The sequence below is a fragment of the Mobula birostris genome, chromosome 2, assembly GCF_030028105.1.
Source record: "Mobula birostris isolate sMobBir1 chromosome 2, sMobBir1.hap1, whole genome shotgun sequence".
Lineage (NCBI taxonomy): Eukaryota > Metazoa > Chordata > Chondrichthyes > Myliobatiformes > Myliobatidae > Mobula > Mobula birostris.
The window spans coordinates 232,842,102-232,855,027 of NC_092371.1; the positions used below are offsets into that span (position 1 = coordinate 232,842,102).

A 12,926-nucleotide genomic window follows, 5' to 3' on the forward strand; every position below is an offset into this window, starting at 1 on the left:
GAATTACTATTCTTCATACTTCGCCCCAAGCTATCTTGTCATCAGTAACACTAAACAGAGCTTTGTCAATTAACTCAAAACAACAAGAATTGAATAGTAGCAGATGTGACAACACAATCACAAAATTGCTCTGAACTGATAAGTCAGCTAGAGTGCATTTTTACGTTTACGTTTGATACAGAAAAAAATCAGCAATGCACGACAACCCGCTGAATGAATTCTTTCTTTCCACACATTACAGTTAAAAGAGGAAAAGGTCTTGTGAAGTTAAGTGCGGCCTACCTTGTCGTACTGCCAACGTGGTTGTGTAAACCAGGAACAGGAGGATGTAGTTGAGAAAACTCTGAAACACTGGCGTGTTGGCATGGAAGTCCTCGACCAAGTACTTGCTAGTCAGGCCTATACCACAGATCAACAATGATAGCACCTGGCCCAGTGCCAGCGACACCAGCAGCTCTCTAAAGGAACAAGTGATCTGCGTATTAGGGCAATGTTAATGACCGGTGACAAATTCTACAACAGATTGAGAGGCGACACAGACAGGGCCCAGAGGGAGCCATTTTTACAATTAAGTAGGATGTAAAACTGAAAAGATTTCCAAGCTTCTGCAACAGTAACTATTCAAAAACTAATCTCATTTTTTGCCATGTTCAGGGTCTTTGGGTAAGCATATCTGAAAGAGTGAACAGTCAGCTGTCAGAAAGACTGCTTTCACAGCCTGAGTTCCATGGGTAAATTAAAATGAACTGTGCTTTCAGTCAAATGTTATTACATCACCCTTCTGAATGTAACTATTGAATAGGAAGTTCTTGACCTGCAGTGATGACTTAACTCATGGTTGATGCTCCGTCTTCAAAGAGAGGAGGCCATAAATTGAATGTCCAACATTGAAACTTGCTTGAGGACTTCAAATAACAAATAAAAATAATACACACATTTATTTATTGAGATGCAGAACAGAACAGGCCCTTTCTTCCTTTCGAGCCGCGCCACCCAGCAGTCCTCCTGATTTAACCCTAGCCTAATCTCAAGACAATTTACAGTGACCATAGAAACATTGAAACATAGAAAACCTACAGCACAATACAGGCCCTTCGGCCCACAAAGTTGTACCGAACATGTCCCTACCTTAGAAATTACTAGGCTTACCCATAGTCCTCTATTTTTCTAAGCTCCATGTACCTATCCAAAAGTCTCTTAAAAGACCCTGTCGTACCTGCCTCCACCACTGTTGCTGGCAGCTCATTCCACGTACTCACCACTCTCTGTGTAAAAAAACCTATCCTGTCATCTCCTCTGTACCTACTCCCCAGCACCTTAAACCTGTGCCCTCTTGTGGCAACCATTTCAGCCCTGGGAAAAAGCCTCTGATTATCCACATGATCAAGGCCTCTCATCATCTTATACACCTCTATCAGGTCACCTCTCATCCTCCTTCGCTCCAAGGAGAAAAGGCCGAGTTCACTTAACCTGTTTTCATAAGGCATGCTCCCCAATCCAGGCAACATCCTTGTACTGAATTCTAGGCCTGGTTCACCATTATACCATGGACAATACATGGGCATTGTCTTTTCTTCATGGCCAACATGATGGAATCTGTCATAGTCTAAACATGAAGATGCAAAGGTATTATCATTCAGGACATAATAATACATTGATTGCTGACTGCTGGCCTAGAATGAATCAGCCATGATGGAACAGCAGAGCAGACTAGATGGGTTAATCTGCTAGATGAACTTCAGTTCTTTGTCAAATTTTCCCTCTCACCCTTCCCCACTGGCTCCCCTCTTACCTCTTTTCTTCTCACCTTCCTGGCGTCCCTCCTCCTTCCCTTTCTCCCATGGTCCACTCTCCTCTCTTCTCAGATTCCTTCTTCTTCAGCCCTTTACCTTTTCCACCTATCACCTCCCAATGTCTCACTTTATCCCACCTCTCCCACCTACTTGCCTTCCCCCTCACCTGCGTTCACCTATCACCTTTTAGCTTGTGCTTCTTCATCTTCCCCCACCTCCTTATTCTGCCTTCTTCCCCCTTCCTTTCCAGTCCTGACGAAGCCCGAAAAGTTGACTGTCTTCTCCCCTCCATAGGTGCATCTTGACTTGCTGAGTTCCTCCAGCATTTTGTATGTATTACTGCATGTGGGAAGGTTTGCAGGGGACATGGTAATTCCATGCATCATTCAATCATAAGAGAATCAAAATCCACTGCATGGTTAAACCAACTAATGTGTCCTCCTCAAATGCCTGGCAGATATTTGCATTTATCCCTACTACGGGTTGACTATGCAGATATTGTTTCATGCTGCCCAATCATGAACATCATTCAAATTCTGCCAGCCTGCCTTAATGATGTGATCATCTGGGTGCAAGTGCTCTGGAAGCTGACCAAACCTAACAGAACAGTACAATCCCCTAGGCTGAATGTGGAGCAATTCCTAATTCCGATCATGGCTACCGGGAGCAGCTGAAAAGTATGAGATTTCTTGGAAACCCTCCAGTAACACTGGGTCAGATGGATTGTGATCCTCAAGACATCCATATCCAACCATTTTCCACAGAGCATCAGGAAAATCTGCACCGACTCCTTGTTCAAAAAATGAATCAAATCTTTTAACATGTTACCACATTTCCCAGCTTCTTTCAGTAAACTCCCAAGCCCATGAATTTGTGCCATCCTGCCTCCTCGGTCCTTGAAATATGAACTTGCTCTAAATTTCCCAGGTAACTGTGAACATCAACGTTTCTTCTATTCACATTTAGCTAATCTGTTCATACACAGGAAACACCTGGCTGTTTATACAAGAAATATGAGAATCTGTAACGGAATGAATGTCATGGCTGAACCTCAAAGGCTTCTCGGACCACTAGATGGAGCACTTGAGTCAAGGAATGACGAAAATGAAAGAGGGGTAAGTACCCCTTTACTCAGATGCAGACGGTGATATTATTGTTTGGAAGTGATTGATGCAGTGAGAGATGCTATGCATTCCCAGGACCCAGGGAGGAGGGACATAGAGAAATGAATACAAAAACAGATATTCTTAGAACCAAGGCTGCAGCAAAATAAATAATCAAATTCAAGTTTAATTATCATTAAACATACATGAATACCAAACCAAATAGAGTCCAAGTCCCGGAGCAACATGTCCCACAAATTGATGGTATGGTTCCCGGCAGTGCGTAGGTGCATGCAATCCAGCCTGTCATTCCACCAATTGAACACTGGAGAGCAGCACCAATGGGACAGGCCAGCCCCCAACCAAGCACAGATGCCAGACAACACTGCCTCCGGCGACTCCACTCCTGGACTGCAGCAGCAGGCAAGCCCACGGCTTGAGGCCTAGTTCTAGCTGCAAGCGAGGCCATGCAGCTCTCTCATCGTCTGCTGTGCCACCAAACAACTGAAACAGGCCTGTGATATCAAACAATATCAATGTCCAACAGGGTCGTGCAATCGTAAGGGGAATGTCCAAGACAATCACCCACAGTTACATAGCACACTGCCTTCACACACCAACTCCAATGCTTTCGATGCCTTCCTGTAGCAGGCAGCAACATGTCCATCATCTCTGCCAATGAGTAGCTCACTGATGGGGTAGGCCTGTAGTACTCAAAGTTCCTGGTCTCCAGCATTGTCCTGCTATGGACAATGTAATTGAACAATATTTTCTACCCACAAATGTAAATCCGTAGCTACATGTCAATATACCAACATTCAGTGCACATGTCCCGCAACTTGTACATACTTACTGAAATACACTGACACGTTGCCAGAAGCACAACATGCTTTCCCCTCCCTCATGCAGGAGGTACTAGTAAGCACCTGCACTTTATAATTATTTCATAAAGATTAAAGATGAAGTTTAACTTTATTTATCACATGTACATCAAAATATATAGTGAAATGCATCATTTCAGTCTATAAACAACACAGTCCGAGGACATATTGGGGGCAGCCCACAAGTATCAACAGACTTCTGGTGCCAAGCATAGCATGCCTACAACTTATTAACCAGAATCTCATTGGAATGTGGGAGGAAACAGGAGCACCTGGAGGAAACCCATGTGGTCATGGGGAGAATGTACAAAATAAGTACCTATCAACCTCTGCCTTAAATATACATAAAGACTTGGCCTCCACAGCTGCCAATGGCAACAAATTCCACGGATTCACCACTCTCTGACTAAAGAAATTCCTCCTCATCTCTGTTCTAAAAGGACGTCCCTCTATTCTGAGTCAGTGTCCTCCGGTCCTAGACTCTTTCACCATAAGAAACATCTTCTCCACATCCACTCTACTGAGGCCTTTCAACATTCGATAGGTTTCAACTTGGTTACCCCTCATTCTTCTCAATTCTAGTCAATACAGGCCCAGGGCCATCAAACACTCTTCATATGTAAAGCTGTCAATCCTGAAATCATTTTCTTGAACCTCCTTTGAACCCTCTCCAGTGTCAGCACAACCTTTCTAGGAAAAGGGGCCCAAAGCTACCGATAATACTCCAGGTGAGGCTTCACTAGTGCTTGATAAAGTTTTAACATTACATCCTTCTCTTTATATTACATTACAACATGCACTTTATGGTTTTGTATGTTTGAAGCCTCATGTCACTGAAGATTAATTTTCTGTGTTCCCATTTAGACTTCCTCACAGCAAATCTTGGTACTGTCACTGGTGTGCATGGTGAAAGGTTTCACCAGGACATTGCAGTCATGGACAAATAGTATCAGGGCAACAGGAATCCATCAAAGCTGGCTGATTATCATTGGACACTTCAGTGAGAAGCCTCAGACACTAAGCAAAAAGGAAAATCATCAACAAAAGATTTTCAGCTTAGTTGCATTATTACAGAGAGCCTGTACCGTAATGCAACTAAACACATTATATTCAGTAAAAAAATAATTTCTTGTTTCTTCAAATTTCTAGGCGATACAAGTAGTCTGAAGTTATATTTATGTTCAGCTTCAAGTGGTCTATCATAAACAAAAAAAATTCTAAGGAAGCAACACTTTCGAAAAATGTCATTGTCAAGAGCTATAGTTCTTTTCTCTTATATCAGAGGTTCCCAACTTTTATTATGCCATGGATCCCTACCATTAACCAAGGAGTCCATGGACCCCCTATCTTATATCAACCTCATTCCCACATCCCACTATATTTATTGGTTTGTAACAACTGACTGATTCAAATCTATGCCGGTTCCATTACTCCATAGCCCTGAGTCCCATTCCCCTGTTCCTTCCCCACAGCCATGAGTCCCATTCCCCTGTTCCTTCCCCACAGCCTGAGTCCCACTCCCCTGTTCCTTCCCCACAGCCTTGAGTCCCGTTTCCCTGACTCCTTCCCCACAGCCCTGAGTCCCATTCCCCTGTTCCTTCTCCACAGCCTTGACTCCCGTATCCCTGACTCCTTCCCCACAGCCCTGAGTCCCATTCCCCTGTTCCTTCCCCACAGCCTTGAGTCCCATTCCCCTGTTCCTTCTCCACAGCCTTGAGTCCCGTTCCTTCCCCACAGCCCTGTCCCATTCCCCTGTTCCTTCCCCACAGCCCTGAGTCCCATTCTCCTGTTCCTTCCCCACAGCCCTGAGTCCCGTTCCCCTGTTCCTTCCCCACAGCCTTGAGTCCCGTTTCCCTGACTCCTTCCCCACAGCCCCGAGTCCCATTCCCGTTCCTTCCCCACAGCCCTGAGTCCCATTCCCCTGTTCCTTCCCCACAGCCTTGTCCCGTTCCCCTGTTCCTTCCCCACAGCCCTGTCCCATTCCCCTGTTCCTTCCCCACAGCCCTGAGTCCCGTTCCCCTGTTCCTTCCCCACAGCCCTGAGTCCCGTTCCCCTGTTCCTTCCCCACAGCCCTGTCCCATTCCCCTGTTCCTTCCCCACAGCCCTGAGTCCCATTCCCCTGTTCCTTCCCCACAGCCTTGAGTCCCATTTCCCTGTTCCTTCCCCACAGCCTTGAGTCCCGTTTCCCTGACTCCTTCCCCACAGCCCTGAGTTCCATTCCCCTGTTCCTTCTCCACAGCCTTGAGTCCCATTCCCCTGTTCCTTCCCCACAGCCTTGAGTCCCATTCTCCTGTTCCTTCCCCACAGCCTTGAGTCCCGTTTCCCTGACTCCTTCCCCACAGCCTTGAGTCCCATTCCCCTGTTCCTTCTCCATAGCTTTTAGGCCCATTCCCTTGTTCTTTCTCCATAGCTATCCATTTTTTATCGATTTCTGCTATTCAAGCCCTTCCTTTAAGAATTCTCCCCAGTTTTTGAGTTTCCCTTGGAGAGTGTAGTAACATAATCCCCAGGAGACTTAGGGTGGGTAATGTAGCAGTTAGTACAATTCTTTACTAGCAAGCATCGATTGGGCTTCAATTTCCACCGCTATCTGTAAGGCATTTGTATGTTGTCCTCGTGACCGTGAAGGGCTCCGCTTTCTTCCCACGTTCCCAAGACATACAGGTTAGGGCTCGTAGTTAGGGGCACACTATGCTGGTGTAGAAAGCTTGGTGAAGCTTGCAGGCTCCTACTAGCACATCTTTAGGCTGCGGTGGTCACTGACGCAAACAACATTGCCACAGACGGCTGTGGAGGCCAAGTAATTGGGTAAGGCGGTGGTTGATAGGTTCTTAATGAGGTTACAGTTAGAAAGCTCGAGAATGGGATTGAGAGGGCTAATAAATCCGCTGTGATGAATGGCCTAATTCTGCCTCTGGCTTATGGCCGTATTTCACTGTATGCCTCAATGTTTGATTGTACATGTGACAAATGAATCTTAAATCTTATCTGGAGGTGATAGAGACTTTTTTCTGCTGGTGTTAATGGATTGAAACTGTTCTCTTACCAGTCCAGAGATGAAATCACCAAGTCAGATCCGAATGAGGAGTCACTTGAATTTCCTGGAGTGACTGAACTGCACCCTACCACATCAAACCACCAAACCCCGCGGCACCTCTCGGATGAAGTGACTGTCGCAAGTTTATTAGCAGTTCTCAAGGGTGCAATTTATGCTTTTTATGCTTTTGAAAGATAATTGATGTCCCCTTGAGATCGATTACTTCTACTTAAAGGGCCAGGAATTTCAGGGTTCAATGGTTTATAGTAAGCCAGCTATCACTTTAGTGTTGAAACTTGAGAGATCCAGGGAAATTGTCATCTCAAACTTTGCATTATTTAAATACCATTCTGTGCATACACCAGCTCTGGGCATCAGAGTCGAACACAGAGTTTACTGGGACTGCCCCCATGGAAACGGTGCTTGAGTCATCGTCCAGATAAACACCGAAGATATTTCAACGGCACACACAACATGCTGGAGGAACTCAGCAGGTCAGGCAGCAGCTATGGAGGGAATTGAACAGTCGATGTCTCAGCCCAAGACCTTTCATCTGGACTGGAAAGGAACTGGGCAGAAGCCAGAAAAAAGGGGAGCTGGAGGGGAGGAGGATGGGCACAAGCTGGCAGGTGATAGGCTACACCAGGTGAAATGTGTCAAGAGTACTTAGTGCTGCTCTTACTGCGTCAGGGGTGTGTAGTGTGGTTTAAATGCCACTGTGTGTTCTTCATGCCGGATGTTGGAGTCCTGGGAGATTCAGTCTTCCAGGGAATTACATCTGCATGAAGTGCATCCGTCTGGAGCTCCTTGCTAGGGATCTGGAGCAGCAGCTGGATGACCTTCGGCTTGTACGGGAGAGCGAGGAGATCATTGATCGGAGTCACAGGGAAGTAGTCACCTCGAAGTTGCAGGAGGCAGGTAGCTGGTTGACTGTCAGGATAAGGAATGGGAAGTGAATAGGCAGTTAGTGCTGAGCACTCCAGTGGCCATTCCCCTCGATAATAAATATACCGTTTTGGACACTGGTGTGGGGGGGTGACCTCCCAGGGGAATGCCACAGAGACCAGGCTACTGAGCATGGGTCCGTGGTATAGAGGGAACGAGGGAGAAGAGGAGAGCAGTACAGATAGGGGACCCAATAGTCAGAGGAACAGACAGGAGGTTCTGTGGATGTGAACGGGACACCTGAATGGTATGTTGCCTCCCAGCTGCTGGGGTCAGGGACGTCTCGGGTCAGCATTTTGGAGAGGGAGGGAGAGCAGCCAGACGTCTGGGTGCATACTGGCACCAATGACACAGGAAGGAAAAGCAGAGAGGTCCTGAAAAGAGAATTTAGAGGACTCGGTAGAAGCTGAGAAGCAGGATCTCCCAGACAGCAATTTCTGGATTACTGCCTGTGCCACACACCAGTGACGGTAGAAACAGGATGGTTTCTATGAATGCATGGCTGAGGAGCTGGTGCGGGGGCCAGGGCTTCAGGTTCCCTGGATCATTGGGATTTTTCTGGGGAGGTATGACCCTTTCAAAAGAGACAGGTTGCACCTGAACCCGAGGGGAACCAATGTTCTCGCTGGAAGGTTTGTTTGAGCTTTTGAAACTAATTTGGCGGGGGGCGGGGGTGGGAACTGGAGTGAAGAGACTCAGGATAGGATGGAGAGTTAAAAATATAAAGATAGCATGCAGTCAGACTATCAGGAAGGGCAGGCTAATAATACGACATAATTGCAGTCAGCAGGGTGAGTATCAGTGCATTAGGGATGCAAAATCAAAAAGGGTAGCAAATACAGAACTCAAAATGTGTTGTATCTCAATGCACGGAGTATAAGGAATAAGGTGGATGATCTCGTTGCACTATTACAGATTGTCAGGTATGATGTTGTGGCCATCACTGAATCGTGGCTGAAGGATGGTTGTAGTTGGGAGCTGAATGTCCAAGGTTACACATTATATTCGAGGCATAAGAAAATAGGCTAAAGAGAGGGCATACAACAAAGCAAAAATTAGCTGGGAAGATGGAGCATTGGGAAGCTTTTAAAAACCTACAAAAAGCAACTAAAAGAATCATTAGGAGGGAAAAGATGAAATATGAAAGCAAGCTAGCAAACAATATCAAGGTTGGTTAAAAAAGCTTTCTTCAAATATATATAAAAAAAAGAGATGGGAGTGGATATAGGACCACTAAAAAATGAGGCCGGAGAAATAATAGCAGGGGAAGAGGAGATGGCAGATGAACTAAATTATTATTTTGCATCAGTCTTCACTGTGGAAGACACTGTGATGAAGGGTGTGAGGAAAGAGAAATGAATGCAGTCACTATTACAAGGGAGAAGCTGCTCAAAAAGCTGAAAGACCTAAAGGTTCATAAGTCACTCAGACCAGATGAACTGCACCCTAGGGTTCTGAAAGAGGTAGCGGTAGAGATTGTGGAGGCCTTAGTAATGATCTTTCAAAATCATTGGACTCTGGCATGGTTCTGGAGGACTGAAAAGTTGCAAATGTCACTCCACTCTATTGTGTGGAGCCCATGGTATTACAGGAAGGTTATTAGCATGGTTAGAGCATGGGCTGATTGGTAGGAGACAGTGACCAGTAGTGTTCTGCAGAGGTCGGTGTTGGAAGTGCTTCTTTTTATGCTGTATATAAATGATTTAGATGATGGAATAGGTGGCTTTGTTGTCAAGTTTGCAGATGATACAAAGATTGGTGGAGGGGCAGGTAGTGTTGAGGAAAAAGGATGGCTGCAGAAGGACTTAGACAGATTAGGAGAATGGGCAAGAAAGGACAAATGAAATATGTTTGAAAAATGCATGGTCATGCACTTTGTAGAAGAAATAAATGTGTAGACTATTTTCTAAACGGAGAGAAAATACAAAAATCTGAGATGTAAAGGGACTTGGGAGTCCTTGTGCAGAACACCCTAAAGTTTAACCTTCAGGTTGAGTCAGTGCTGAGGAAGGCAAATGCCAAGTTAGCATTCATTTCAAGAGTTCTAGAATACAAGAGCAGGAATGTGATGCTGAGGCTTTATAAGACACTGGTGAGGCCTCACCTTAAGTATTGTGAACAGTTTTGGGCTCCTTATCTGAAAGATGTGCTGGCATTGGACAGGGTCCAAAGGAGGTTCACAAGCATGATTTTGGGAATTAAAGGGATATCCAATCAGGAACATTTGATGGCTTTGGGTCTGTACTCACTGGAAATTAAAAGGATGAGGGGGGATCTCATTGAAACCTTTCGAACGTTGAAAGGACTGGACAGAGTAAATGTGTAAAATAATTTTCCCAGAGTGGGGAAGTCTAGGACAAGAGGGCTCAGCCTCATGATAGAGGGGCGCCCTTTCAAAACAGAGATGCGGAGAAATTTCTTTAACCAAAGGGTGGTGAACTTGTGGAATTTGCTACCACATGCAGCTGTGGAGGCCAGGTTGTTGGGTGTATTTAAGGCAGGGATTGATAGGTTCTCGACTAGACGTGGCATCAAAGGTTACAGGGAGAAGGCTGGGGAGTGGGGCTGAGGAGGGGAAAAAAGGATCAGCCATGACTGGATGGTGAAGAACTAATGGGCCAAATGGCTTAATTCTGCTCCTACGTCTTATGTGAGAAGCTGGGATGTGAAAGGAGGAAGAGGTAAAGTGCTAAAGAAGAAATTTGATAGGAGAGGACAGTGGACCATAGGAGAAAGGGAAGGACATACTGATCCAGAGGGAGGTAATGGTCAGGTCATGAGGGTAACCAAACTGCGGGGAAAAGCGGGGGGGGGGGGGCGGAGATAGACAGAAGTGTCTACTGTAAGTTAAAGAAATCAATTATAGAACTGCCACCAGGAGATCATGGCTGTTGCAAGAGATGGAGCGAAGGTGCTTGCCAAAGTGGTCTCCATCTGCATCGGCTTTCACTGACACAGAGGAGACCGCACTGAGAGCACTAGATACAATAAATGACCCCGACAGACCCACAGGTGAAGCACTGCCTCACCTGGAATGACTGTTTAGGGCCCTGATTGGTGGTGAGGGAGGAGATATTGAGGCAAGTGTATCATTTAGCAGCATTGCAGGAATAAGTGCAGGAGAGAGATCGGTGGGGAAGTTTACCTGCCTTGTAGATGCATAGAGAATTCTTATAATTTAGTATCAACAATAACAGGAATGCAGATGTATTTTTCAGAATGTGTGCATCTTGGAGGGAATTTGCAGAAGACACTATCTTCATATGCCCTGTCCTTCTCTTTGTAGTTAAATATGTTTTATAATGCCTTCTAAAACATTTTGCATTACTCTCCCTGGGAATTCATGAGGTATTAAGCCCCCCTCGTAAGTACTGATTTTATGCAGAGACAAAGCTGAAGGCTAGAGCAGGCAAGGTGCTGGATGAGGCAAACGTATATCCTGTATTCAACGGGTTGTCAGAGACAGAAACAACGGCTTCATTAGTTGATTTGACAGGAACTTCAATCTGCCACTTCTGACCCATGGAGACTGAGGAAAATGAGGGAGCAGATGAACAGCCATCGGCAAGGTGACAGAAGTCAGAGCAGGGCAGGTATGCTTGTTTGCTGAGACATCTGCTGCTGGTCCATAAGAAATCAAAATAAAATCAACATGTCAGCCCGCCATTAGCTAGGATCTAGGCAAGCGTTGGTTCTGATTTACTGCTGTCTGTTTTATATAACTGCATTCAGTCAAAATCTATCTCTTGCAACACACACACACCAACAGCTGGAGGGACTCCGCAGGCAACAACCATTGAAAGGAAGAAACCGTCAACTTTTCAGTCTAAGACCCTTCATCAGGACTGGAAAGGAAGGGGGAAGAAGCTAGAATAAGAGGGTTTTAAGGAGGGGAAGGTGGAGGAGCTGGCAGGTGATAGGTGAGACAAGGTGAAAGGGTATGCATGGGAGGGGGAGAGGAAGTAAGAAGCTGGGAGGTGCTAGGTGAAGCAGGTAAAGGGCCAAAGAAAAAGAAATCTAATGGGAGGCGATAATGGACCATGAAAAGAAAGGCGCCAGAGGGAGATGATGGGCAGGTGAAGAGAATAGAAGGGGTAACAGGGGAGCCAGAATGGGGAATGGAAAGAGAAGGGAAAGGGGTGGGGGGGAGGAGAGGAATTGCCAGAAGTTAGAGGAATTGATGTTCCAATCCTGTTGAAAGGTCTCGGCCAAAAAAACGACAATGGTTTATACCTCTCCACAGATGCTGCCTGATCTGTTGAGTTCCTCCAGCATTTTGTGTGTGTTGTTCTGGATTTCCAGCACCTGCACAATCTCATGTTTAAATTCTTGCTCTCTACTTCCTGACTCAAATTCAATGAGGAGAGGGTATGATGCATTATTTACCCTCCGCAGTTATCTAAAACGGACTTCTCAAGAGTGAACACCAGGAAATCTGCAGATGCTGGAATTTCAAGCAACACACATAAAAGTTGCTGGTGAACACAGAAGGCCAGGCAGTATCTATAGGAAGAGGTACAGTCAACGTTTCAGGCCGAGACCCTTCATCAGGACAGAAGGGCCCTGACGAAGGGTCTCAGCCCGAAACATTGACTGTACCTCTTCCTAGAGATGCTGCCTGGCCTGCTGCATTCAGCAGCAACTTTTATGTGTGTTTCTCAAGAGTGATGCCTGTTATCAAAATTCATAACTCTCAACGTAATTGAGTGTTATTAATTAGAATCAAGTTATCAATTGAAACAAAGACCGCAATTCCTTGGTACTTTGCTCATGATTCCTTGCACAAAATCTGTGCTTTGAAAGGAGATTTTGAACTGCTGAAAAGAAACATTTCCCCCCCCAGCCTCAACAAGCTCCAGAATAAATTTTACTCCATTTCAAGGCTTTCCGAGCAACAGCGTGGCAGCTTTGAGAGCCTGCTCGCATCTACAAGTGAGACAAGTGTAAAGACTGTGATAAATGAAATTAGTAAACTGGAAATTAGAAATAGCTTTCTTCAGCAGTACAGTTCATTACAGACCAGGCTAGTTGTTCATCCATGAATTGCATCACAACTCCCCACTCAATTTTCTTAGTCCTTCGGGTACTTGCCTAAATGATACATTCCGTTGGATCAGACTCAACACAATTCCCCAGTACTTGGACTTGGATAGCATAATTCGTATCC

General features: G+C 45.5%; 1 protein-coding gene across 1 annotated transcript in view; it reads right to left on the reverse strand.

Annotated features, from left to right (window-relative positions):
* The window catches only part of slc35f1 (solute carrier family 35 member F1), a 379,593-nt gene that overhangs the window by 246,052 nt on the left and 120,615 nt on the right, over nt 1-12,926 (reverse strand). The window contains exon 2 of the mRNA XM_072279244.1: nt 283-458. Coding sequence (XP_072135345.1) covers nt 283-458 — 176 coding nt within the window. The remainder of the gene's footprint in view (nt 1-282; nt 459-12,926) is intronic.